The following is a 23,842-nucleotide window of genomic DNA, read 5'->3' on the forward strand; positions in this document are numbered from 1 at the left end:
AGCCATAGTAGATGCTCAGTACACATTTGTTAAATGTATGATGATATCTTTCCACCAAAGAACATAGCCTGCATGTAATCTTCAGAAAATCAGTTTTCCAAAGATAAAGATTGGATCTGTAACTGAGGATCTGTCTCTTTCTTAAGCTCTTCTTTACAAAGCTGAAGGATGGGCCGTAAGGCAGACTCCTGTATTTGTGTGGTAGGTGGAGCATTCACTGAGGCCCTCCCTGTTCAGCCAAACCTCTCATGCTTGCCCTCTCCACTGAACAGGTGAAATTAAAATGCTGTGCAACATTTTTAGTATTTATTCTTTTTACTCAGTAATCATTATGCAGCTTTGTTTTCCATGAATGCCTCTTTTAAAATGTTATTATAAAGATTAAGCTGATGAATTATGTTTAGCAACAGAATCGTCTTCAAGTTTGGCATATTACCATCTCTTGCATTTATTCTACTTTCTAGTCATTAAATAACTTCACATTTAAAATAAATAATTGCTGCCCACCACAGTAATACCTCCTGCTTTTATCAGAGGTTGTAGCAAAAAGTGAATTCTAGAAACACTGACGTGGATATTAGCAATCCACTCTCCTGCTGAGAGTACTTACTGGCTGCTTCTAGAGAAGCAGTGCCTAACTCAATAGGGCAAGACAACAGATTTGAATAAATCTGAGGAAATACCTGAGAATGGCAAAATTTCATTCTCCCAATTCTGATGCAGAAAAGGACAAACTGCCCATAGTCATTCATCCTCCCCTCCCATTTATTCCAATAAGAAATACAGAAAAATTTATTCACAATGCAGAAGTTGAGATGAATAAAACAGCTGTCAATGGTATCTTGCTTCTGAGTTCGATTTATAAAAATATCAGTGAGCTCAATTTTCCGTATTTTGCTATTTCATTTGGGGAATGATGAAGAGAGTCTTTTTTATAATTATAAAACTTCAGACTTTGATGTCATTTGTCACAATATTGTCTGGAATTCCGAAAATGTTCTATCAGGGGTGATCTGGGCATTTCTGGACTTGACAGTTGATAGAAGTTGGGTAGCCGAATATCGTAGTGGTATCTTTTTCCTATATATACCCTGTCATTCAAGGCGTAGAGTTTATCTGCAATGTCACTGCCAATTAAAACTGAAAACAGGCGGGAGATGTAACGATGCTGAGCGAAGAGCAAATATAATTTCTTTCTCCTCCAAGACACATACCGACAATCGGTTTCTGCTGTGAGGGTTACCTAAGAAAACATAAGAACACATCTAAACAAAGATTAGGAAGCAAGAAATGTTCTGCTACATTTTTTGTGCCCCAAATTTTAAATGATTTTCCCTTCTGCTTTTTTAGGTTAAAAAAGCCCACTGACCCACAATATATTGTAAAAAAAAGAAAGAGAAAATATGAAAATTATTACTATATAATTTATAATATGAATAATCACAACATTGTGCCCATCTCCAATCTATCTGTTTTCTAAGAGCAGTGATCTATGTTTTCCATTTTATTGAAGCAAGAGTTACTTGATAATAATAAAGTTGACTAATGTTAGAGAAATGTTTCCAAGCCAATCCTGAAGACTGTGGTCATTGAATCCTAGTTCAGTTTTTATAGCACAAAATAGAATTTGTTTACTTATTCTGGATATGTATATGAATTTGTATACACACATGTACATTACATGTATTAACCACAGGAAAACAGTATACATAACAGATAGAAACTACAGAAATGATTTTCTTTCAAAACTACCAGACATGGCAGCAGAGTAGTGACAGGAAATTTAGCATTTTGTTGCTAGAAGACAACTGCAACCCATCAGCATTTTCAATTTTAAAAATCACTTATTTTGAAATAAGAGCTGATTTTTTTTGTTCTTGGTGTTTTTCTAAACTGTCACAGTGGCAGTGTTTAGCTTATAGTCAAATCTCAATTAATTATATCTTAATTCCATATATGCAGTGAAGCAAAGGAAAATTTATGAATATTTCTCACAGACTCTTTTTCTATAATGTGTGTAATACCCATTCTTTTCCTTGTTGCTGGACCTATAAAATGACGTTAATTAACAAGATTCAAATGAACTTTGGGAAGTCAATCGTGCTGCTAAGTACATTCCAAAGTTAAATATAAATCATTCCTCTGTCAACTGCTGTTTTGTTTGTTTGTCTGATTTTAAACAAACATTGTTTATCTGTTTGGAAGAGGCAATGTTCCCTGTGTGCGCCAGTTATCCCTTACCTGAAAAATGCCTTCCTCTGTGGGCCTCAGTGAGTCCCATTCAGGAGAATCCAGGAACTGGAAGGGGAAAATGTAATGCAGAAATTCGCCATCAACTGTCACTCTGATCCTACCCAAACACAAAGAACAGCATTTATGAGGGAAGGGTAAATCGAGCACATAATTGGGGGGGGGGGGCGGGGAGAGAGCGGTATTTCAGATCTCTGATGACCTTTGTGGCTATTAAAATTATTAAATTAATTTTATAATTTAAAAATTAAAATATTAAATTCATACATTACAATAAGTGACAAATCTCCTGTAAGCTTCGTGTACTGATGTTCCTCACACAGTTAGGATTCTGGACTATTGGGCAAAATTCATCAGAAAATTCATCAAGCTGTACTTAGGTATGTGCACATGTATGTATGTATGCATGTATATTACACTTCAATAAAAAGTTTCAGTGCACTCAGTCAGATTTTACATTAAGTAGGAGAACCTGAAGAACATAAAGTACCACTGTAAATAACTCTAAGCTAAATATTTAACCTTTTAAAAAACATAATCACATTGTTTCCTCCCCAAAACTTTGTTTCAAAGTATATATGTGTGTGTGTGTATATATATGTGTATATGAGTATGTGTATGTGTGTGTATTTGTGTGTGTGTGTGTGTGTGTGTGTGTGTATGAAGTTGACCCTTGAATAACACAGGTTTGAACTGTGTGGGTCTGTAAATATATTTTCTCTTTCTTGTGGTTTTTTCCGTAACATTTTCTCTAGCTTTCTTTATTGTAAGAATATAGTATATAATACATATAACATAGAAAATATGTGTTAATTGACTGTTTAAACTATCAGTAAGGCTATTAGTAAAGTTTCTGGGGAGTCAAAAGTTACATGTGGATTTTCAATGTGTGGGGGTTGGTGTCCCTACCCCTGTGTTGTTCAAGGGTCAACTGTGTGTGTGTACAGAGGGTGCCTATATATATATATATATTTTAAGAAAGGAAAAAAAGTATTAAAATTGTAATACTCAATATATACTAATAACAAAAGATGAATACAAATCACGCTTGACTTTTGCAATTACAAGAGGTGCTCAAAGTGGTTACCATCAGCGTCCAGACACTTCCGATTATGGCAAACTACTGCTTGAGCAACGTTGACCAAAGTGTCCACTTGTATCCATATTTTTGGCACATCCGGTATATGTGTATGTGTATATATATATAGATGGGGTGCACCCACCCCACTTCTATCTAGCCAATGGGCAATTGCTAGAAATTACTGAAAAAATTCATCATTATAAAATTTAATGTTCTCCACTACTTAAAAGAATTCCCTATATGAGTCTATTTAGAATACTTTGCATGCCAACATAAGTACTGTATTAATTCAAGCTGGCATCATCTTCTTGAATTTTCAGTAATTTGCTTGAAAACATATAGCATACCCAGATAAAAAAAAATTTATACATTTGATTTCTAAGAGGAAATATTAAGGCTCTAGATTATTTCCTGCTTCAGGAAATAATACCATGTATCTAAATGCCTATGTCCATGACTTATGTGTCAAGGACTTTTTTATGCCACCCAGGACTATGCTACCCTGAGACAGAAAATGCAGCAGAAAGAAAGATAAGCTAACAGCTAATATAGAAGAAAGACATGCAAGCACTAAGAGTACAAACCTTCCTGAAATAAGAAGAGAAAGTTTATCAATGGAGGTTTTCCCCTGCATAGCATAACAGTGCTCCTTTTCCAAAGTAACCACTTCAGAGCTCAGAGCAATCGTTCTGAAGACAGGCAAAGAGGTCCCCAGAGGCTGGAAAAGGGAGCTGTACAACAGCTGGAATTCTCGAGCAAAGGTTATACTGCGCACTTGGTATGCAATATGAACAAACTGCATGAAGCAGATAACAAACAGTACAAAATTCCAGGAAAATATGTCAGCTGCACAGACATCTACCCAAGCCCAGACAGCAGAGCAGAGGAAACCCAATCCCAGCAAACTGAAGACATAAAGGAGTCCGAAGAAGCCACTGCCACCCATGAAACCTACTACAAATAAAATACTGGCAAGATGATAAATAGCCCCTTCGGCCTCTTGCTTCCAGCTTGTACAGACTGGGTGTTCATCAACTAGATTCTTCCATAAACTCGAATTTCTTTCCATGGCTGCACTTCTGTCTGGCTCACTTTTCTGTTGACGTCAGATGATATCAAAGTGAGTAATTAAGTCCTTTGCTTTTCCATCATCAGAGTTTTGTTCAGTGCTCACAAAACCAGAGAAAGCCTGGACACTAGAGTCGTGGTGATTAATAGTTTGGTGTGTATGGATCTTGAAAAACTAAGAATCCCATGCGAGCTTCTTTAAGTTCATCTGGGCTCCTGATTTAGATCTAGTCCACAGGTATTTTGTGGTTTCCTGTGCAAGGAAAAAAAAAGGATCTAATTAAATAAGGAGAATTGAGACGTATATTTAATGAATCACTAGAATTATTCAAGCTGACCTTCTATTTTCTATGAAGTTGGAATATTTTAAGCACCAATGCTGTCAAATGATAAATTTCTAATATATGGAAAGTATATTTTTAGTTATGCTTATTAATAATAATAAATTTACAGAAATTTTATTATTTGTTAGGGATTAGCTAACTACATATTTTTCAAGGAAGCTAAGTTGTATATCATCAGCTAGTCTCCATAACAATAGTTCAGTGTACCTCAGAAGCACTTGGGACAGTGACTAAAAATGCAAATTCACAGATTGTTTCCAAGACATGCTGAGTCAGAATCTCTGAGGGAGTGGGGCTATGTGTTGATATTTTGAACAAACTCTCCACATGATTTTGATGCATCAGTCCATGGCCCTCTATAGCCCACCCTTTGAGAGATACTGCTTTACAAAATATTATTCATTCTTTACAGGTGAAGAATGGGATGCTCAGAGAGGCCAAGAAATTTATCCCAGGCCACACAGTGGTCGGTGGCAGAGGAGAACTTCAGCATTTGAGCCTGTATGCTAGATCCCATCATGTGGCTTCTCCTGAAAGATGTTTTAAATTAGGCACGTTAAGGGGCCCTAATAAATAAACATAAGAAACACATAATTAGGAGTCAAATTTTAAGAGCACATAGTAGACTGTGAAAAGGTAATGACTTAGATCAAAATTATTTGAGAAATATAAATTCAGTTCTACTTTTCTGTATTAGAGGCTATTTCAGGTTAGAGGTTGCATCCATACAACTAAATAAATATTTAAAATCCTGCTACTTGCGTATTTATTTACCAGATGGTCAAAAATGATACTGACTTGTTCTCGGCACATATATTCTCTACCCTTTCAGCCAGATGGTAAAAATGCTAATATGTGATCTGAGTTGGTAGAGATTTAACCATGATGACAAAGCTGTGGGATATGTATCATTTACGAGGTTTCTTAACAATAAATGGTTTCAGTGTGAGGTATTCCTTAGATTGATTTTTAAAAATCATAATAATATTCAAAACCCTTGAAATTGTGTGCTATATATAGGGTTATTTTTGAGATAGTTTATTTCCAGAACACCTGTTAATAACTATCAAGTATCACAGATTTTTTTCACTGAAAATAATATACACACAGACGTAAAAATGACCTAACTGACAAAAAAAAAAAAAAGAAGGAACAGTGTAATCATCATCAGAGCTAGAATTGGAAATAAAGGAGCTACTGTTATTGAAGTTGCTGGTTTTTCACCTTGGATAGGGATTCTTTTCTCAGCAGGTAATGACTTTAAAAATGCTACCAAGTGAATCATTAAAAGAAGGGGGGAAAATAACCTATAACTTACAGTGATATTGTTATTTTTACTCAACTTGCTTTCAAATACATTTCAAACATTCTTCATCCCCTAATTATATACCACCTTCCCCCAACACTCTAAGATGATGAGATTCAAGGCAGACCGGCACCCTGAACATGTTTAATTTCTCCTCTTTTAAACAAAACACAAAATCATATAGTGCTGGATATTCATAACAAATAAAAATTTCAAAAATATGAATAATGAGAACTGTGAAATGCCAGACTGCAAATGTCAATCTCCCTGCTGTTTTACTTTTAAAATTAGGGCATTTTCAATTAATCACTTCCTCAGGATACCAATCATAGCTACTAACGCCAACACCAAAAAGCACTGCTAGGAGAGCTTTCAACTTTGGTTTGAACTTCCTCAAAAATTTATAATCCTTGACAAAATGCTAAAATGATGCTAAGGGGGAGAGACCACATAAAACGTGTGTGGGAATTCAGAAGTGAGCTTATGAGAATCTTATCCCCTTAAAATCTTGGGGATTTGTTGAGTCACCTACATTCCACGAATGAGACACATTATGATTGTAAGAGGAACTGTGCTTCCGGTCCCTTCAGTCGGCTTCTGTTTCCATGAGCTGCTACCAAACCATCTTCTATTCTTGAAACTGTATCACTGCCCTGATTACATTACTCCACACCCAGCTTTTCTCCGTTTGGCATGTTTTTATTCCGTCACCAAACTAGATGCACTTTATTAGTGGAAGAGGAAGAACTGACAGGGGCAGGTGATGAGCATGACTGCTCCTTTGGTATGTGCCAACAGTACTATATGAATGCTGAACATGATTCATCAACCAGCTGCCTGTATGAAAGGCTTGTGGGCCTTAAGTCATGTTTTCGGGTAAATAAATCTAGAATGTCAAAGTGGCACCATGACATCTTAAGCAACAAAATTGATCTTCCCTGCAAAAGAAGTTAGCATACAGAGCTACAAATGATGGAGACACACTTAAATGCCAATAAACACAGTAATTCCAAGCGGCCCGCAACCCCACCCCCCCGGCCTTTTCTCTTTCAATTGTCAGACCCTGAGTAGTAATAAAAGAATAAGGAATTATAAAGGAAGGTACAAGGATGCTCAGTGAACTGTGATATAAACTTGGTGGCAAACTGATTTAGATTAACTTAGAAATTGCATTGATCTGTTCAGAACCTGTACATTTATTATCTCATTGAATCACACTTATTGCCATGAGGGAGGCAGAATCTAAATCATCATGCCCAGCTTACAAGTGAGAAAAGCAGGACACAAGATTGGTTAAGTCACTTGCTTCTTGTGAAAGAGGCAATAAGTCACCACAATGGGTGGAAGGTCAGGTCCCCCTATGCTTAGCTTCATGCCTCACCGGCAAGTAATGCCACCTTTCAAGGCCGTGAATCCAGTATTAATGTGCTGGGAGACCAAAGAGGGATATTCTGCAAGGACTGGTTTGCCAGCAAAACAATACTCCCAACAGTGGATATTTAAGGCCTACTATATCTGTTTGTACTGTTCAATCCATAATACTTAGAATACAGCCAGAGACATAGGTACAGAAAGCCACTCATGCAATAATGTGCTTTATTCACAATGTTGTGCTTTATTCAACATTGATTAATTTCTTCTCCTAGATTCTGAAATTCTTAAGGGACAAAGACAAATTTTTTTTGCATTTCTGACCCCTGGCACTCAATGAAAGTCGATTGACTACATTGGGGTAGAGGTGCAAGCACTCTATCTTCTCCATTCCCAGTCTCAATCCAATTTAATGGATGGTCTAACATCTCCTGTTCCTAGGGGAACAGAAGTGGGGAAGTTTCCAACATCCAAGATAGTTCAGTACAAAGACACTAAGGCGTTAGAGCATCACTTATTTAAAATGTCTGGCACAACTCCAAATTCATAGGGGAAATGTTTTGTCTTCTTACAAACTTGAGCTCCTTAAGAGCTGTTGAATTCCTGATCTGATGACAAACAACTTTGGGAGAAGTGACCTCAGAAACGTGATGGCATGAGTGGTGCACCTTGATCTCTCCCGTTGAAGTTACAACGAACTGAACAGCTATAATTCAAAACGATTCCCCACGTAACACACAAACACATCTGAGAGATCCATGCATCAGAAACATCTGCAGGTGGGTGGAGAGGAGAGGAGGGAAGGGAGAAGTGCAGAGACGGGGCTGTGGGACTCTGCTCGGAGCTCACTGCATTCTGTGAGCTCACTGCATTCTGGAGAGGAGAGGATTGAGACTGCAGGTGCACTTTCTGTGGCCCTAGCAATCCTGCCTCAGTGATCAGCATATCATATGGCTGAACCCAGCAATTGGTGGCAGAGACCTTGGGGCAAAGACTGAACACACAAGTGCAACAACTGCAATCTAACCGCCCTCACTGCCAGGCAGAAAACAAAGCTACAGAGCTTGGCCACCTCCCTGCATCCTCCCAGTGTTAGCAGCGATCCCCAGAAAAAACCCGTAGCACTGTCGGATTAAAGAGCAGAATATTTACAGCCCTGAGAACTGGAGAGACAGTTCCTGAGTGGTAGATGCACAGTGTGGCTAATTCCAGCGACAAGGGAGGAGCTATAAGGGTGAGGCAGCAGTGGTCTGGTGGTTGCATTACTCGGAGGAGAACAAAGCCACAAACACAGCAGCCACCTCTCCCAGGCCACTCCACCCCCACCTTTGGTAGCTGATCCCAGCAGGGACACCCGGGGCTACAGGGGCACACAGCTCTGCATCTGGCTGTAGAGGCAGCACTGGGGTTTCTGGGGCTTAGATCCCCGTCGCCCACCATGTCCTCCCACAGGGGTGGTGCCCTGAGACTGAGGTGAGTTGGTCACAGAGGAGACACCCACCTCCCCAGAAAATCTCCCACTATGTGAGAAGCTGGAACAGGGCAAGAGAAAATAAAAAACTCCAGAGCTGCCTACTGGAACGCAAAAGAAAGACCTTTTATATCACCCTGCTGCAGAATTCACTCCCGCTGATGCCCAGGAAGAGAAATAATCCATTAATTACCAGGAATAACCAAGGTAACGACAGCTCAGAAGACAATGAGAAATCTCCAGAAAATAAAGATGTGGAAACAAGTGACTTAAATGACAGAGAATTCAAGACTGCAGTTCTCAAGAAACTTAACAAGATGCAAGAGAACTCAGATAGGCAGTTTAATGAACTCAGAAATAAAATCAAACCAAATGAATATTTTACCAAAGAGACAGCAATGTAAAAAAGAACCAAATAGGAATTCTGGAGCTCAAGAACTCCATAAAAGCTGAAGAATGAAATAGTGAGCTTAGGAAATAGAGCTGGCCAAATGGAGGAAAGAATCAGTGATGCTGAAGATAGAAATGACACAGATGAAAGAAAAGAGATACATGAGAGTTAAAAGAAATAAAAGAACTCTACAAGAACTGATTCTATCAGAAAGAGCAATATAAGAATGGGTATACCAGAAGGAGAAGAGAAGGAGAAGGACGCAGAGCATCTATTCAAATAAATAGTGGACGAGAACTTCCCAAACTTATGCAAAGAACTGCATTCTCGAATCCAAGAAGCAAACAGAAAACCTATTTACTTCAATCCTAATAGGCTTTCTCCAAGGAACATTATATTGAAGCTGTCAAACATTGATGACAAAGAATTCTCAAGGCAGCAAGGGAAAAGAAGATAGTAACCTACAACGGAAAGCCCATTAGATTATCATCAGATTTTTCAGCAGAATCTCTACAAGCTAAGAGGAAGTGAAATCAAATATTCAAACTATTGAAAGAGAGAAATTACTAGCCAAGAATAATATATCCTGCAAAGTTATCCTGTAGCTATGAAGGAAGAATAAAGACCTTTTCAGATATACAGAAGCTGAGGGAATTTTCCACCACAAGGCCTGTATTACAGGAAATACTGAAAGAGGTTATTCTACCTGAGACAAAAAGACAAAAGGATACAAAACTATGAGTAAAATGACTAACAGACAGACAGGAGCAGGAAATAGCAACCCCTACACAGACTAGGACACTATACATTTAAACATAACATAAAGGGTAAAGAAAATAAAAACATTAAAACAAAAAGAAAAAGAGAGGACAATTTGCTACTGCAACTCAAAAATGAATTCATGGCATAAATAGGGATAATTTCTGACAACAAAAGCATAAAAGGGGAGGGAGTAAAGATCTGAATTTGCAAAGTGAAACGGAGATAAGATGCATGCTGAAGAAAATGGACTACTGTATATATGAAACATTTTTTCACATAATCTTAATGTGAAGATATTACCACTCAAAAAAAAAAAAAATCCAGAACTGAGATACGTAACATAAAAAAGAGGAAACAGAGGGGAAAAATCATTGAATACCAGCAAACTAAAATAACAGGCAGAAACACAAAGACAATGAAACAATGGATACACTGAACTACCAGAAAACAAAAGATAAAATGGCTATAGGAAATCCTCATGTATCAATAATCACCCTAAAAGTAAATGGACTGAACTCACCAATAAAAAGGCATAGAGTAGCAGATTGGATCAAAAAACAAAGCCCAACCATATGCTGCCTGCAAGAGACACATCTCAGCTACAAGGACAAATACAGACTCAAAGTGACAGGGTAGAAAATGATACTCCGAGCAAATGGCATCCAAAGAAAATGAAGTGTATCTATACTTATATCTGAAACAGACTTCAGGGTGAAAAAGGTAACAAGAAACGAAGATGGACATTTCATAATGATAAAGGGGATGATACAACAAGAAGACATAACATTTATCAATATATATGCGCTCAATCAGGGAGCACCAAAATATATAAAGCAACGACTAATAGAACTAAAGGGAGAAACTGACCAAAACACAATTATAGTAGGGGGCCTAAATACTCCATTGACAGCTATGGATATAGATCATCCAAACAGAAAATCAGTAAGGAAGTATCAGCCTTAAATGACATATTAGACCAAATGGATATAATTGACATTTACAGAGCATTTCATCCTAGAACACAACTGTACAGTCTTTTCTAGTGCACATGGAAAATTCTCAAGGATAGACCATATTTTGGGACACAAAACTAGCCTCAGCAAATTTAAGAAGACTGAAATCATACCAAGCATATTCTCTGATCACAATGCTTTAAAATCGGATATCAGCTGCAAAAAGAAAGTGGGAAAAACCACAAATACATGGAGATTAAACAACATGCTACTAAAGAATGACTGGATCAAAGAAGAACTAAAAAGAGAGACCAAAAGATACATAGAAACAAATGAGAATGAAATACATCGTATCAAAAGTATTGGTATGCAGTGAAAGCAGTATTAGAGGGGACTGTGTATCATTACAGACCTATTTCAAGAAAAAAAAAAATCCCAAATAAACAACCTAACATTACGTCTTAAAGAACTAGAAAAAGAATAACAAATGAAACCCAAAGTCAGCAGAAGGAAGGAAATAATAAAAATTAGAGCAGAATTAAATTAAAGAGGACAAAAAGACAATAGAAAAAATTAGTGCAACAGAGAGCTGGTTCTTTGAAAAGATGAATAATATTGACAAACCCCTGACTAAGGAAAAAAGGGAAAAAACCCAAATAAACAAAATTAGTAATGAAAGAGGAGAAGTCATGATAGATACCAAAGAAATAGAAAGGATCATACAAGAATACTATGAAGGACCATATGTCACCAAATTCCATAACCTAGAATGGACAAGTTCTTAGAAATATGTAACCTTCATAGACTGAATCACAAATAACTGGAAAATCTAAACAGACTGATCAACAGTAAAGAAATTGAAATAATTCATCCAAAACCTCTCCAAGAGCAAAAGTCTAGGTCCAGATGGCTTCACTAATGAATTCTACCAAACACTCAAAAATGATATAATACTTGTCCTCCTCAAATTCTTCCAAAAAATTGAAGAAGAGGCAATACTTCCTCACTCACTTTATAAGGCCAACATTACCCTGATACCAAAACCTGGTAAGGATAACACAAAAAAAGAAACTTACAGACCAACGTCTCTGAAGAAAACAGATGCAAAAATCCTAAACACAATACTAGCAAATAGAATACAACAATACATTAAAAAGATTATACATCATGATCAAATGGGGTTCATCCCAGGGGCACAAGGATCAATACACAAATTTATCAATGTGATACATCATACAAACAAAGGATAAAAATCATGATCATGTTAATAGACACAGAAAAAGCATTTGACAAGATATAACATCCATTTATGATTAAAACAATAATATGGGTATAGAAGGAAAGTACCTCAACATAATTAAGGCTGTATATGACATACCCTTAGCTAATATCATACTTATTGGTGAAAAACTGAAAGCTTTTCCTCTAAGATTATGAACCTTTCACCTCTGCTTTTCAACATAGTATTGGAAGCCCTAGCCAGAGCAATCAGGCAAGAGAAAGAAATAAAAGGCATCCAATTTGGGAATGAAGAAGTTAAATTGTCACTTTTTGCAGATGACATGATTCTTTATATAGAAAACCCTAAAGATGCCACCAAAAAAAAAAAAATTAGAAATAATAAATACAGTAAAATTGCAGGATACAAAGTCAATGTATAAAAATCCATTGTCTTCCTATAGGCTAACAATGAAATTTCAGAAGAAATAAAAAAAAAAATTCCTTTTGCAATTGTAACAAAAATAATAAAATACCTAGGAATAAACTTAACAAAGGATGGGAAGGACCTATACACTGAAAAGTATAAGACATTATTAAAAGAAATTGAAGACACAAAGAAAAGGAAAGATATTCCATGTTCATGGATTGGAAGAATCCATGTTAAAATGGCCATATTACCCAAAACGATATACAGATTTAATGCAATCCCCATCAAAATCCCAATGGTATTTTTTTAAAGAAATAGAACAAAAAATCATCAGATTTGTATGGAATCACAAAAAAACCCTGAATAGACAAAGCAATCCTAAGAAAAAAGAACAAGGATGGAGGTATCACACTCCTGACTTCAATTTATACTATAAAGTGACAATAATCAAAACACCATGGTATTGGCAGAAAAACAGACACACAGACCAATGGGATAGAATTGAGAACCAATAAACAAACAGCATGTGTGTGTACATATATAGTATATATATGTATGTGTGTGTGTGTGTGTGTGTGTGTGTGTATAATTTTCAACAAAGGAGCCAAAAACATACAATGGAGAAAAGAAAGCCTCTTCAATAAGTGGTGCTTGGAAAATTGAAAAGCCACGTGCAAAAGAATGAGACTAGACTGCTATCTGTCACCATATACCAAAATTAACTCAAAATGGATCAAAGACCTAAACATAAGATCTGAAACAATAAATTGCATAGAAGAAAGCATAGGTACTAAACTTATGGACCTTGGGTTCAAAGAGGATTTTTATGAATTTGACCTCAAAGGCAAGAGAAGTAGAAGCAAAAATAAATGAATGGGGCTATATCAAACTAAAAAGTTTCTGCAGAGCAAAAGAAAGCATTAACAAAACAAAGAGGCATCCAACAGAATGGGAGAAGACATTTGCAAGCAACACCTCCTATAAGGGGTTAAAATCCAAAATATATGAAGAACTCATCCAACTCAACGACAAAAAAACAAACAATCCAATTAAAAAATGGGCAGAAGACCTGAACAGACACTTCTCCCAAGAAGACAAATGGCCAACAGATATATATATACACACACAGATATTTATGGGAAAAAATGCTCAACTTCACTACCTATTAGGGAAATGCAAATCAAAACCACAACGAGATGCCACCTCACACCTGTTAGAATGGCTATTATCAAGACAAGTAATAACAAGTGTTGGAGAGGCTATGGAGAAAAAAGAACCCTCATACACTGCTGGTGGGAATGTAAATTGGTACCACCAGAACAGAAACAGTATGGAGGTTCCTCAAAAAAATAACAATAGAATTACCATATGACCCAGCAATCCCCCTCCTGGTTATCTATCCCAAAAATCTGAAAACATTTATCTGTAAAGATATATGTACTCTTATGTTCACTGCAGCATTATTCACGGAGGCCAAGACATGAAAACAACCAAAAAATCCTTTGATAGATGATTGGATAAAGATTTGGTACATATATAAAATGAATACTCCCAGCCATAAGAAAAGATAAAAGACTACCATTTGGTACAACATGGATGGATCCTGAGATTATCATGCTAAGCGAAATAAATCAATCAGAAAAAGTCGAGAGCTATATGACTTCAGTCATATGTAGGATATAAAACTGAAAGCAACAAGCAAACAAGAAAAACAATCAAAATCTTCACAACAACCCTATGAGGAAGGAAGGTACTTCTATCTCCACCTTACAGATGAAAAAATTGAAACTCAGAGAAAGTAAATAAATTGTTCAAGTTCACATTGCTAATATTGGAATTAAGATTCCATCCAGGCCTGATTCTGAAGCTCACAGTCCAGACCACTTCAATCTGCTTCCACGTTATTACCAGGTTTTAGAAAAATGGAGGCTTTAAGTTTCCTTCCTGCTACTTAAAGCAACTCAGGAATATTTATTCATCAGTGAATCACAGGTAATATCATCTATTCTGTCCACTTTAAAGGGTGCTGGAAGATACAAATGAGAACACATATACTAAAAATTCTTGACAAATTTTTAAATAACAGAAATAGCATCACTGTACTTGTTGCTTGTATGTTACAGAGCTGAGCCATTCAGAAAATACAGTTTTTTTTAAAAAATCTATCTTTCCCCCAGAGTATTAATTTGAAAACAGAATACAAATGGTCACTTTTGGCTGCTGTCCATCTTTAAGTTATAAATTCTAAGTTCACTCATTCCTGCAGGGGTGATTGATCACTGTTATTCTTCCCTACCTTGTGTCCTGACCTCCTGTTATTGATAGGTATAGACCCATAACCGACCCAGCCTTGAGTCTTCACTTTCCAATGGCCAAGAAGCGAGTTATTGGAAGCCACCAACAATTTTCTAAACCTTAGGTTAGTGTTTAGTGTTTCCCAGCAGGTGCGCTCAGATCACTTACATCAGAATCGCCTGGGATCAAAGTTAAATGCCCATGATCAGAGGGCTCTTATAGAAACGTAGAGTTGTGCCGTTCAATATGGTAGCCATTAGCTACCGTGGCTGTTGAGCATCTGAAATGTGGCTGGTCTGAATTAGATGTGTTGTACACAATGGATTTTTTTTTTTAATTTATTGGGGTGACAATTGTTAGTAAAATTACATAGATTTCAGGTGTGCAATTCTGTATCACATCATCTATAAATTACATTGTGTGTTCACCACCCAGAGTCAGTTCTCCTTCCATCACCATATATTTGATCCCCCTTACCCTCATCTCCCACCCCCCAACCCCCTTACCCTCTGGTAACCACTAAATTACGTTCCCCAGATTAATTTTCAAACCCCGTGGCCATCTTGTGGTTACTGATGGTTTTCCAATCCCCTCACCTTCCCACCATGGATTTTGAAGCGTTAGTACGAAGATAAAGAATATGTCATCAATAATTTTTATGCTGATTGCTTTTGAAATAATGTTTTAGAAATACTGGGTTAAAGAAAACATATTAAAGTTAATTTTAGCTATTTCTTCTTAATTTTTAATGTTCCTACTAGAAAATTTAAAATTGCGTATGTGATTTGAATTATATTTCTCTTGGATAACACTGGTCTGGAGTCTTTCAAGTAACAGAGAGAGAAAATGAAAAGACTTGGCATGATGCTGTACAAACAGTGCATACGTACAAATGTATAAGTGTATAAATATGGAAGAATTAGCTAAGATTAAGAACAGAGAGTTGATATAAATGTAAATGATATTGGCTACAACATTCATTTGTTACAGTCATTCAGATGTTACCCAAGGCGTAGATGTCACCATCTGGTTTCTGCCTACGTAGAAGGCCAACCCCACTAAAGCTCTTGGTCTTTATCCTACCAAGGAAGGCACCACTTTTTTCCTTCTGCCTTAGGAGAATTCCATTGTCCCATGCAATTAAATTACATGATCTCATGTTCTGGTTTCATCTTCTGATTATACCTCATGGAATACACTGGAACTGCTAGACAGATAATCTCATAAATTTTGTACTGGAGATTGGATTGTGCCTTCTGGATTCCAGAGGGTCCATAGCAGCCTTTGTTTTCATATAATACATGGGTCTCTTCATGAACCACTAGGCTCCTAGGCTGGAGTATGCCTTTGACCTTCCATTACAATGAGAGCTTGGCTTCTCTTGAGACTTGAGGAAATTAGAGAACATGCCCATAGTCCATGCTGGACTCCTCTGATTCTCATGTCTCAGCTAAAGTTACATTTGATTATCTCCAGCCATATGCGATTTTTCGCTTTATCACATACTATGGTAGGCTGAATTCTAAGATGGCCCCCAAAATTGCTGGCCCGCTGATGCACACGCCCCATAATTCCCTACCCTTGAGTGTGCACAGAACCGGTAAATGGGATGGGACAGATGCTGCCTTGATTAGGTAACATTATTATATGGCAAATGGTGCTGAAATAGCCACTCCTGTGATTATGTTAAACTAGGACTGGAGAGGGATTGGAAATTAGGGAGACATGTTCCTACTGACCTGAAGAAAGCGAACACCATGTGTGAACTGCCTTTGGGGGCCTCTGACAAGGAAGTGCAGATGGTTTCTGAGAGCTAAAAGAAGTCCCCAACCAACAGTTACCAAGATAATGGGGATCCCCATCCTCTAATTGCAAGATGCTGAATCCTGCCAACTATCTGAAAAGCTTGAAAGAGGACCCTGGACTCTAAATCAGGAGTACAGCCTGGCTGACATGTGGATTACAGGCTTGTGAGGCCCTGAGCAGATCCACTTCAACCATTCCTGGGCTCCTGGCCCACAAAAACTATGAGATAATGAATTTGTGTTATTTTAAGTGACTAAGTTGTGGTAATTTGTTACAAAGCAATAGAAAACGAATACATACACAATTATGAGTACTCACTATACATGTGGCTTTTCATTAATCTAATAATCAACATTTTATGATGGACTTGGAATATATATAGGTCTATGGAGCAGAAGACACTCGGTCCTCACTAGATTGAAACCAGGTAATTTAGGAGAGACTAGTTCTTCAGTAGTATCTTGAAAACAAGATATTATGAGGGGCCCTGGGAATTACATTTAAATTCACTGTGGTTCTCAACACCACTCTGTAGGTTTTCTTTTCAGTGGAGTCAAGTGACCCCAACACTGTTAACAATTTAGACACATGGGCAACTTCCAGAATAGTATGTCATTCATATACCAATCTCCAAAATTTCTGGAATACCATGTTTCCTTGGTTGACTTTGAGTACAGTCAGTTCTTTGTAAAACTGAGCCATACATATAGGGCAAATACTTGTTATTTCAGACACATCCAGAGATTAACACTCAAAAGACAGCCCAAAGAAACTCAAAACTAATAGCTCTGTAATTCTTCTAATTGTGTGACTCCACTAAATTCTGATCAGTTGTGCAACGGGAAATGAATACAGTATCTAGGTGCCATTTTCTTAATCCTCATGTACTGCTATGACTGCTACCACTGCTACTGCTACTAGCATCTTAACATTTGCTGAGCACTTACTACGTGCCAGGCACAGTTCTAAGAACCTTAGAATATTATGTCATTGAATCCTTACAACTTTTTTGAAGCAGGTAGTTTTATTGTCCCCATATTATAGATGAGCAAACTGAGGTATAGGGAAGTTAATAGGTTGCCTAAGGATACACAAACGATGGAGCCCAGATTCACCCACAGACAGGCAGATGCAAGTATCTGCTCTCTTAACCACCCTAACGTAGTACGTCATGTACAGTTTGAATTTAAATTATCTGGATTACTGGAACAAATCAACAACATTCTTGTTTTCTCCCTTCAGTTCTAGATTCAATGAATTTAAATGTCCTCTTATGAAAGGACTATTTTGGGGGCAACAGAGGGATAGGAGGGTGGGTCCTATGTTGAATCACTCGGTACCCTATAATTCTTTTTTTTTTAAATAGTTAGACATTTATCATTTATCTCTCTCACACAGTGACAGCCCCCCTCCCCCTATCCACTATCCCTCTGACATTGCACACAGCCATTACATTTCCACTGTCTCTATTCCTAATGCTGTACTCCACTTCTTGTAACTGTATATATATATATATATATATATATATATATATAAACTTGTAGTTGACATTCATTATTGTTCAGCTTCAGCTTCAGGTGTACAGTGCAGTGATCAGGCATCTACATCTTCCCTGAGGTGGTCTCCCTAACGAGACAAGTGTCCATCGGATACCCTACAAAATCTTTACAACATTATTGATTACATTCCCCAAATAACTTTCGTAACCCCTTGGCAATCTTGTGGTTACTGACTGTTTTCTAATCCCTTCACCTTCCCCCTTATCCCCACCCCCCTCCCATCTGGCAACCCTAAGTTTTTCCTCTATGTCTCTGAGATTGTTTCTGATTAGTTCATTCATTTATTCTTTTCTTTAGATTCCACATATAAGTGAGATCATATGGTATTTGTCTTTCTCTGTCTGACTTATTTCACTTAACATAATGTTCTCTAGGTCCATCAATGTTGTTGCAAATGGTAAGATTTCTTTCCTTTTTATGGCTGCATAATACTCCATTGTATAAATGTACCACAGTTTCTTAATCCAGTCGTCTACCGATGGGCATTTTGGTTGTTTCCATGTCTTGGCTATTGTGTATGGTGCTGCAATAAACATAGGAGTGCATAAATTTTTTTGAATTAGTTTTGGATTCCTCCGGATAGATACCGAGGAGTGGAATTGCTGGATCATAAAGTAGTTCCATTTTCTTGATTTGAAGACACAGCAGTAAACCTTTTCTTCTCAAGCTTGTCATTTGATTGCTTTAAACAATCCCATTCTCTGCTTCAAGTTCTGACTTCTCCATATCCTGGAAATGGCCAAAGAGATAAGCAGGAAGCCATTTACTTTGGATCAGCTGCTATTATGTCGTTCACCAGCGATTTCTGATGTAAGGTGCAAGAGAAGTGGATTCATGGATACATTAAACAGTTTTTTCTTGATGAGTCAGAGGGAGACACCTTCATTTCCCTCTCCTCCAAGTGACCTATATTCAGCAAATGAACTCACTTTTACTATGTTTAGTTTAGTTAAGGTTCTCATGTTCCTTCCTGGCAAACACATCTAAAAAGTTCATGTGTGCTAGCTAATTGACTATAATCTTTTCTTTATCATTTTTTTCTGGCTAAATAGCCAGGTGGACCACACACCAGGGTCAGCGATGTTTGAAACCACCAAAGCAATCACTGCTAGTGCTAAAAGGGGCATTCTGCAGGGTATGGTAGTTTCTTTCAAGGTGTTTATGCAGAGATAGGTGCTTTCTCTTTGACTGAAAGAAAGACTGCTCACTGTTTGATCCTCAAGCCACATGCTTGACAATCTTTCATATCTTCTATTTCTTTCAGCCTTTTTGTTGTTGGCTTTGCAACACTTGAAGTTATTCCAGCCATAGACATTTATTTTGCAGCGTTGCCTGCAAAATCCACAATGTGAATTATTCCCTATTCCTGCTGCTCAGTAAATACCACATATTCTCTTTATTCTTTCAAAATGTTTGATTATCTCAAGGTTCTCTTCAGTATTGAAGCTTTCGTTTTGCATGCACTGTTTGGTATTTTTGAATCAAGATGCTTAGACATTTTTTTGCTGTTGAGTGAGTGTGTTTTTATATAGAAATGTTCACAAGTGCAGAAAAATAGCAAAACACAATCTTGCAGGATAACGTGGTAAACTAAGGTAGCTGGGAGATGTTTGAGGTATGATATGTGCTTGCTTTTTGTGTATGCCTACATGGCTCAGGTCAGCTGGTTGTAGTTGAATGTGTTCACCTGGTGTTTCTGCTGAGTAAATCACGAATAAGCAAGAGTAAAATGCACGTTATGCTCAAATTAGTCCCTAGTATTTCAATTGCATTGGAATGATGCTTGTTTTCAAAACAAGCATTTTGGCACACTTGACTGTATCATTAACTTTCAAATGACCAGAAAAATATTAATTAATACATGCAGCAATTCAGTAAATCTCTGCTCTCATGGAACTTGCATTTTAGTGAAATTCAAATGTTGACACTATTAATATTTAGCCCAATTTCAAATTATGAGATCTATTTTAAATAGTTAAAAATACATCTTATATACAAATAAACTTAAGCTACTTAAAACTCATGTAAAGTCAGTTGTTGCATACTAAGTTTTTAAATAAATCTACATATTAAAAGGCAGTCTAAAGTCTTCAAAATAACAATGCAAACAAGCTTGTTTTTTAGAATTTCCATCAAAGACCAAAAACAAACAAAGACACTTATATGTGTCTCTGAAGTAGCACATTACATATTCTTGTGTCTGTATCCTTTTATTTGTATAAATGCAAAGAAAGATATACGGAACAATCCTCACTTAATGTTAAGGATAATTATTTCTGGATGGTGGGATACTACTTTTACTTTTTTTTGGCATATATCTATATTATTTGCATTCTTTGTAATAATTTTAAAAAACAAGGTGAGTTTATATTAATTTCAAAATTTTCAAATACAAAAATTTCAAACACTATAATAAAATTCCATGCACACAACAACCAGAATTAACAAAAATCAACACTCATATTTTTAGATCTTTTTTATAATTAAAAAAATTCCACAAGAATTGAAGATCATCATGGATTGTTCTCCAGTTCCCTTCCTCACCTACCACTCCCTATATATAATTGTGTTTATCCTTTCAGTCCAGATAGAATAATTTTAAAAATTGCAATTTAAAATTAAATGTAACATTAAATGCATCCTAATGTGTTTTTTTTCAGATTCCACACTGAATTTATTTTTCTGATGAACAATTTCAAACACATACAAAAACAGAGAAAATAGTATATAATAAATCCCCATATACTCATTACCCACATTCAACAATTATCAAGATTTTGCCACATGGTTTTGAAATTAAAAGTAAAAGCTGTAATCTATTATTCATCCCACAGTTAGTTCATTCAATAAATAAACACCTAAGGAAGACAGGGAGAACTAAGATTAGCTGTGCTTTTACTATGTGCTAGGCACTAGTTCTCCCATACACTGACCTATTTAGGAGTCTCAACAACTCTGCGACCTAAACAGTACTACTAGCATTGTTTGGAGTGGAAAATGAGTCTCAGAGAGATGAAGATTCCTCCATAGGCTCAGCCAGTTGCTTGTCTTTCTAGAACTTAATTCCCCCTCCCCCAATTTCAGAGTGTGTGAGCGTCACTAGAGGGTATTCTGTTGAAGAACACAAAATGAGAAGGTCTCACTTTGGTCTGTGTGAATTAATATCTGAATTCTCTGGGTTGAAGGAGGACCCAGCATTACAACGGGGACTTGAAGTCAGCAACTTTTGGTTATTTAATTTAGAAAATACCTGTCGTAACTTTTCACTTTAAAACATTTTCCTATAAACTGCTTAGGTAACAGAAACATTTTTCCGTTTTCCTTTTAAAAACAATCTACTGATTCAGTATACAAATTTTTATTTACTCTCTATAGCTCATCATCCCAGCTGACCAACAACCATAATTATAGAAAATGATTTTAATTGCCATTTGCAGGGTTGAAAATCTATCATGGATATTTTCCAAAGCAGTTTTGAAACTTCTTGCCTGCTATGTTGCTTATGTGTTGTTATGCTCGTATACTACAGCAGGTTTCATAACTATTCTTGATCTTTCCTGGAGACAGTTGCAAAACAAGCAGACGTGAATGCTCCAGTGTGTCAACCCTATTAGTCAGTGTTCTGGTAAGAAGCATGGCATTTTGGTTTCCCATGACACATTTTTATTTAATGCATAGAATGTCACCATTTAGAACCTTTAGGATGCACAATGATTCAGCTATTTTGAGAAAGTAATGAGATTAAAGAAACTAAACTCTGACTCCCAGTGTATATGTATAAAATTTAAGGATGGTTAGTGTCTTACTCTAGATTTCAATTATTATTAGTATCCCAGACTCTTCAAAAGACAAACATAGGTAGTCTTCTAGGGAAGGAAAGAGTCTTAAAGAGCACCTAGGATCAGCCAGACCTCTTCATTTTGCAAATGTGGAAAGAGATCAAATTTTTCTTTTTTAATATTTTGTTCCATGCAGTTCTTGTTTGGTTTTCTATTGCCACAGGCACAATACCAAGTTGTTGTACTGTCATACCAAGGATATGTTCATGCACAGTCCCTGGTAATAAAAATAACAGAAAATAGCCACCAAAACGTAGTATGAACAGAGCAATAATTTTTTAAGGTTGCCATAAAACTCAATTGCAACGTGAAAGCTTGCAAATTCAAATTACCTAACTACAAGAGTTAGAGTAAAAAGTCAGGAAAGAAGATTGTCACATTCTAAAAGTTTAGCAAATCAAATTAAATTATGTTTAAAAATGGGCTTCTTATTCTACCTTTCTATTTATTATTTACAAATAGAAATTTTTCACTTTTTGCAAAGGTGTCCTGGCTAAAACAATTTTTTTTTGCATAACCCTATTACTGCATTTTGATTCTATGCCTTTAAGCTTTTCCTAAAATACGACCCTTAATATGTATTATACCTCTGTAACCAGGTAATTTAGTGGTTTTCAAATTTCTTTCTCGTCTCTTCCTTGGGTCGGGGGGAGGAGGTGGAAGGGGGAGGTAGGGGGGCGGGGGAATCCCCAAATAGAGAAAAACAGGTCGGTGTGACCTGTGATGAGGCAACTTTCTCCTACCCCAAATCAGTGCCCCCAATCCTAGGCAGGCCCACTGCAGACTAGAAGGGACAGTAAACTCAGGCGCTGCACGACTTCCCAAGGTGAAACCCAAGACTGCCAGGGCCCCTTGGACAAGCTTTTCTCCCACGGAAATCTGCCCTTTTTCTTTGGGTTCCACAGGTGCCTGGGACAGGAGTGGGGCCAACAGAAGATCTGGGGATAGGTCCCCCCCCCCCCCCCCCCCCGTCTCCAGGGACCCGCGCGCACAGAGCCCGAAGCAGCAGGCCCCTTAGTCGAGCTTCCAGTGGCACCGCTGTGACCCCAGCTTCGCAGTTGGCCTGAGCCGGGCTGGGAGCAGAGAGGTGGCGCGGCCAGCGCGGAACACATGGCGGCGAAGCACAGGCGATCCCGGGGGCCGGAGGCCTCGCGGCCCCCACCCCGTGCGCGGCCGGGCTAGAAACCCAAGTTGCCCCAAGCGCCGCGCGGTGCCAGGGAGCGGACAGCTCCGGGAAGGCGGCGTCCACGGAATCCCCCGGCTCCCCTTCTTACCTTTCCTTCCCCGGCCCTGCGCAGAGCGGCGGCCTCGCGCCCGCAGAACTTTCGCAGCCCAGTGCTGGCCCCGCTGGCCGGCGCGGAAGCCCCCAGCGCCCGTTCGCGCGCCCCTTACAGCCCACCGGTCGGCGGCCGCCCTGCGGCCGAGCGCTCGGCGACCGTGGCCAGCGCCAGAGCGGCGCAGCGGCGGGCGGGGGCCGGGCACCGACGCGCGCTCCGGGGCGCAACGGGGAGGGCGGGGACGGCGGCCACCGCGCTGGGTCCCGGCAGCCCCAGCCTCCAGGGAGCCAGCGGCGCGGCCACCGGGTTGCAGAACGATAAACCTAGCGGCCTCTACGGACAAAGTTTGCAAAGACCGGTTTCCCAAAGTGAACGCTGCTCACAGTTACAAAATAAACCTGGTAGTCGGTATTGTACTAGG

General features: G+C 38.0%; 1 protein-coding gene across 2 annotated transcripts; it reads right to left on the bottom strand.

Moving 5' to 3' along the window:
- Positions 1-775: 775 nt before the first annotated feature.
- On the bottom strand, positions 776-23,599 carry POPDC3 (popeye domain containing 3). 2 transcript variants are annotated; one of them, XM_033103705.1, is made up of 5 exons: positions 23,419-23,599; positions 18,893-19,034; positions 3,916-4,652; positions 2,242-2,350; positions 776-1,243 (listed from the first exon to the last, which is right to left on the bottom strand). In XM_033103705.1, exons 3-5 carry the CDS (start codon positions 4,398-4,400, stop codon positions 962-964), a joined length of 876 nt encoding a protein of 291 aa, XP_032959596.1. In that variant the 5' UTR covers positions 4,401-4,652; positions 18,893-19,034; positions 23,419-23,599; the 3' UTR covers positions 776-961. The 2 variants fall into 2 exon arrangements, with proteins under 2 accessions (XP_032959596.1, XP_032959595.1); XM_033103704.1 differs by lacking the exon at positions 18,893-19,034.
- Positions 23,600-23,842: the final 243 nt, after the last annotated feature.

The sequence above is a fragment of the Rhinolophus ferrumequinum genome, chromosome 3 (genome assembly GCF_004115265.2).
Source record: "Rhinolophus ferrumequinum isolate MPI-CBG mRhiFer1 chromosome 3, mRhiFer1_v1.p, whole genome shotgun sequence".
NCBI lineage: Eukaryota > Metazoa > Chordata > Mammalia > Chiroptera > Rhinolophidae > Rhinolophus > Rhinolophus ferrumequinum.

What these genes read in the sequence shown, in the direction of transcription:
- POPDC3 (XM_033103704.1), bottom strand. Translation starts at nt 4,400, where the DNA reads ATGGAAAGAAATTCGAGTTTATGGAAGAATCTAGTTGATGAACACCCA. An exon ending in TCTCTTCTTATTTCAGGAAG is followed by an intron (nt 2,351 to 3,915) that starts GTTTGTACTCTT and finishes GTGTTTGGGTAG; the next exon opens with GATCAGAGTGACAGTTGATG. An exon ending in CAGAGGAAGGCATTTTTCAG is followed by an intron (nt 1,244 to 2,241) that starts GTAAGGGATAAC and finishes ATGTTTTCTTAG; the next exon opens with GTAACCCTCACAGCAGAAAC.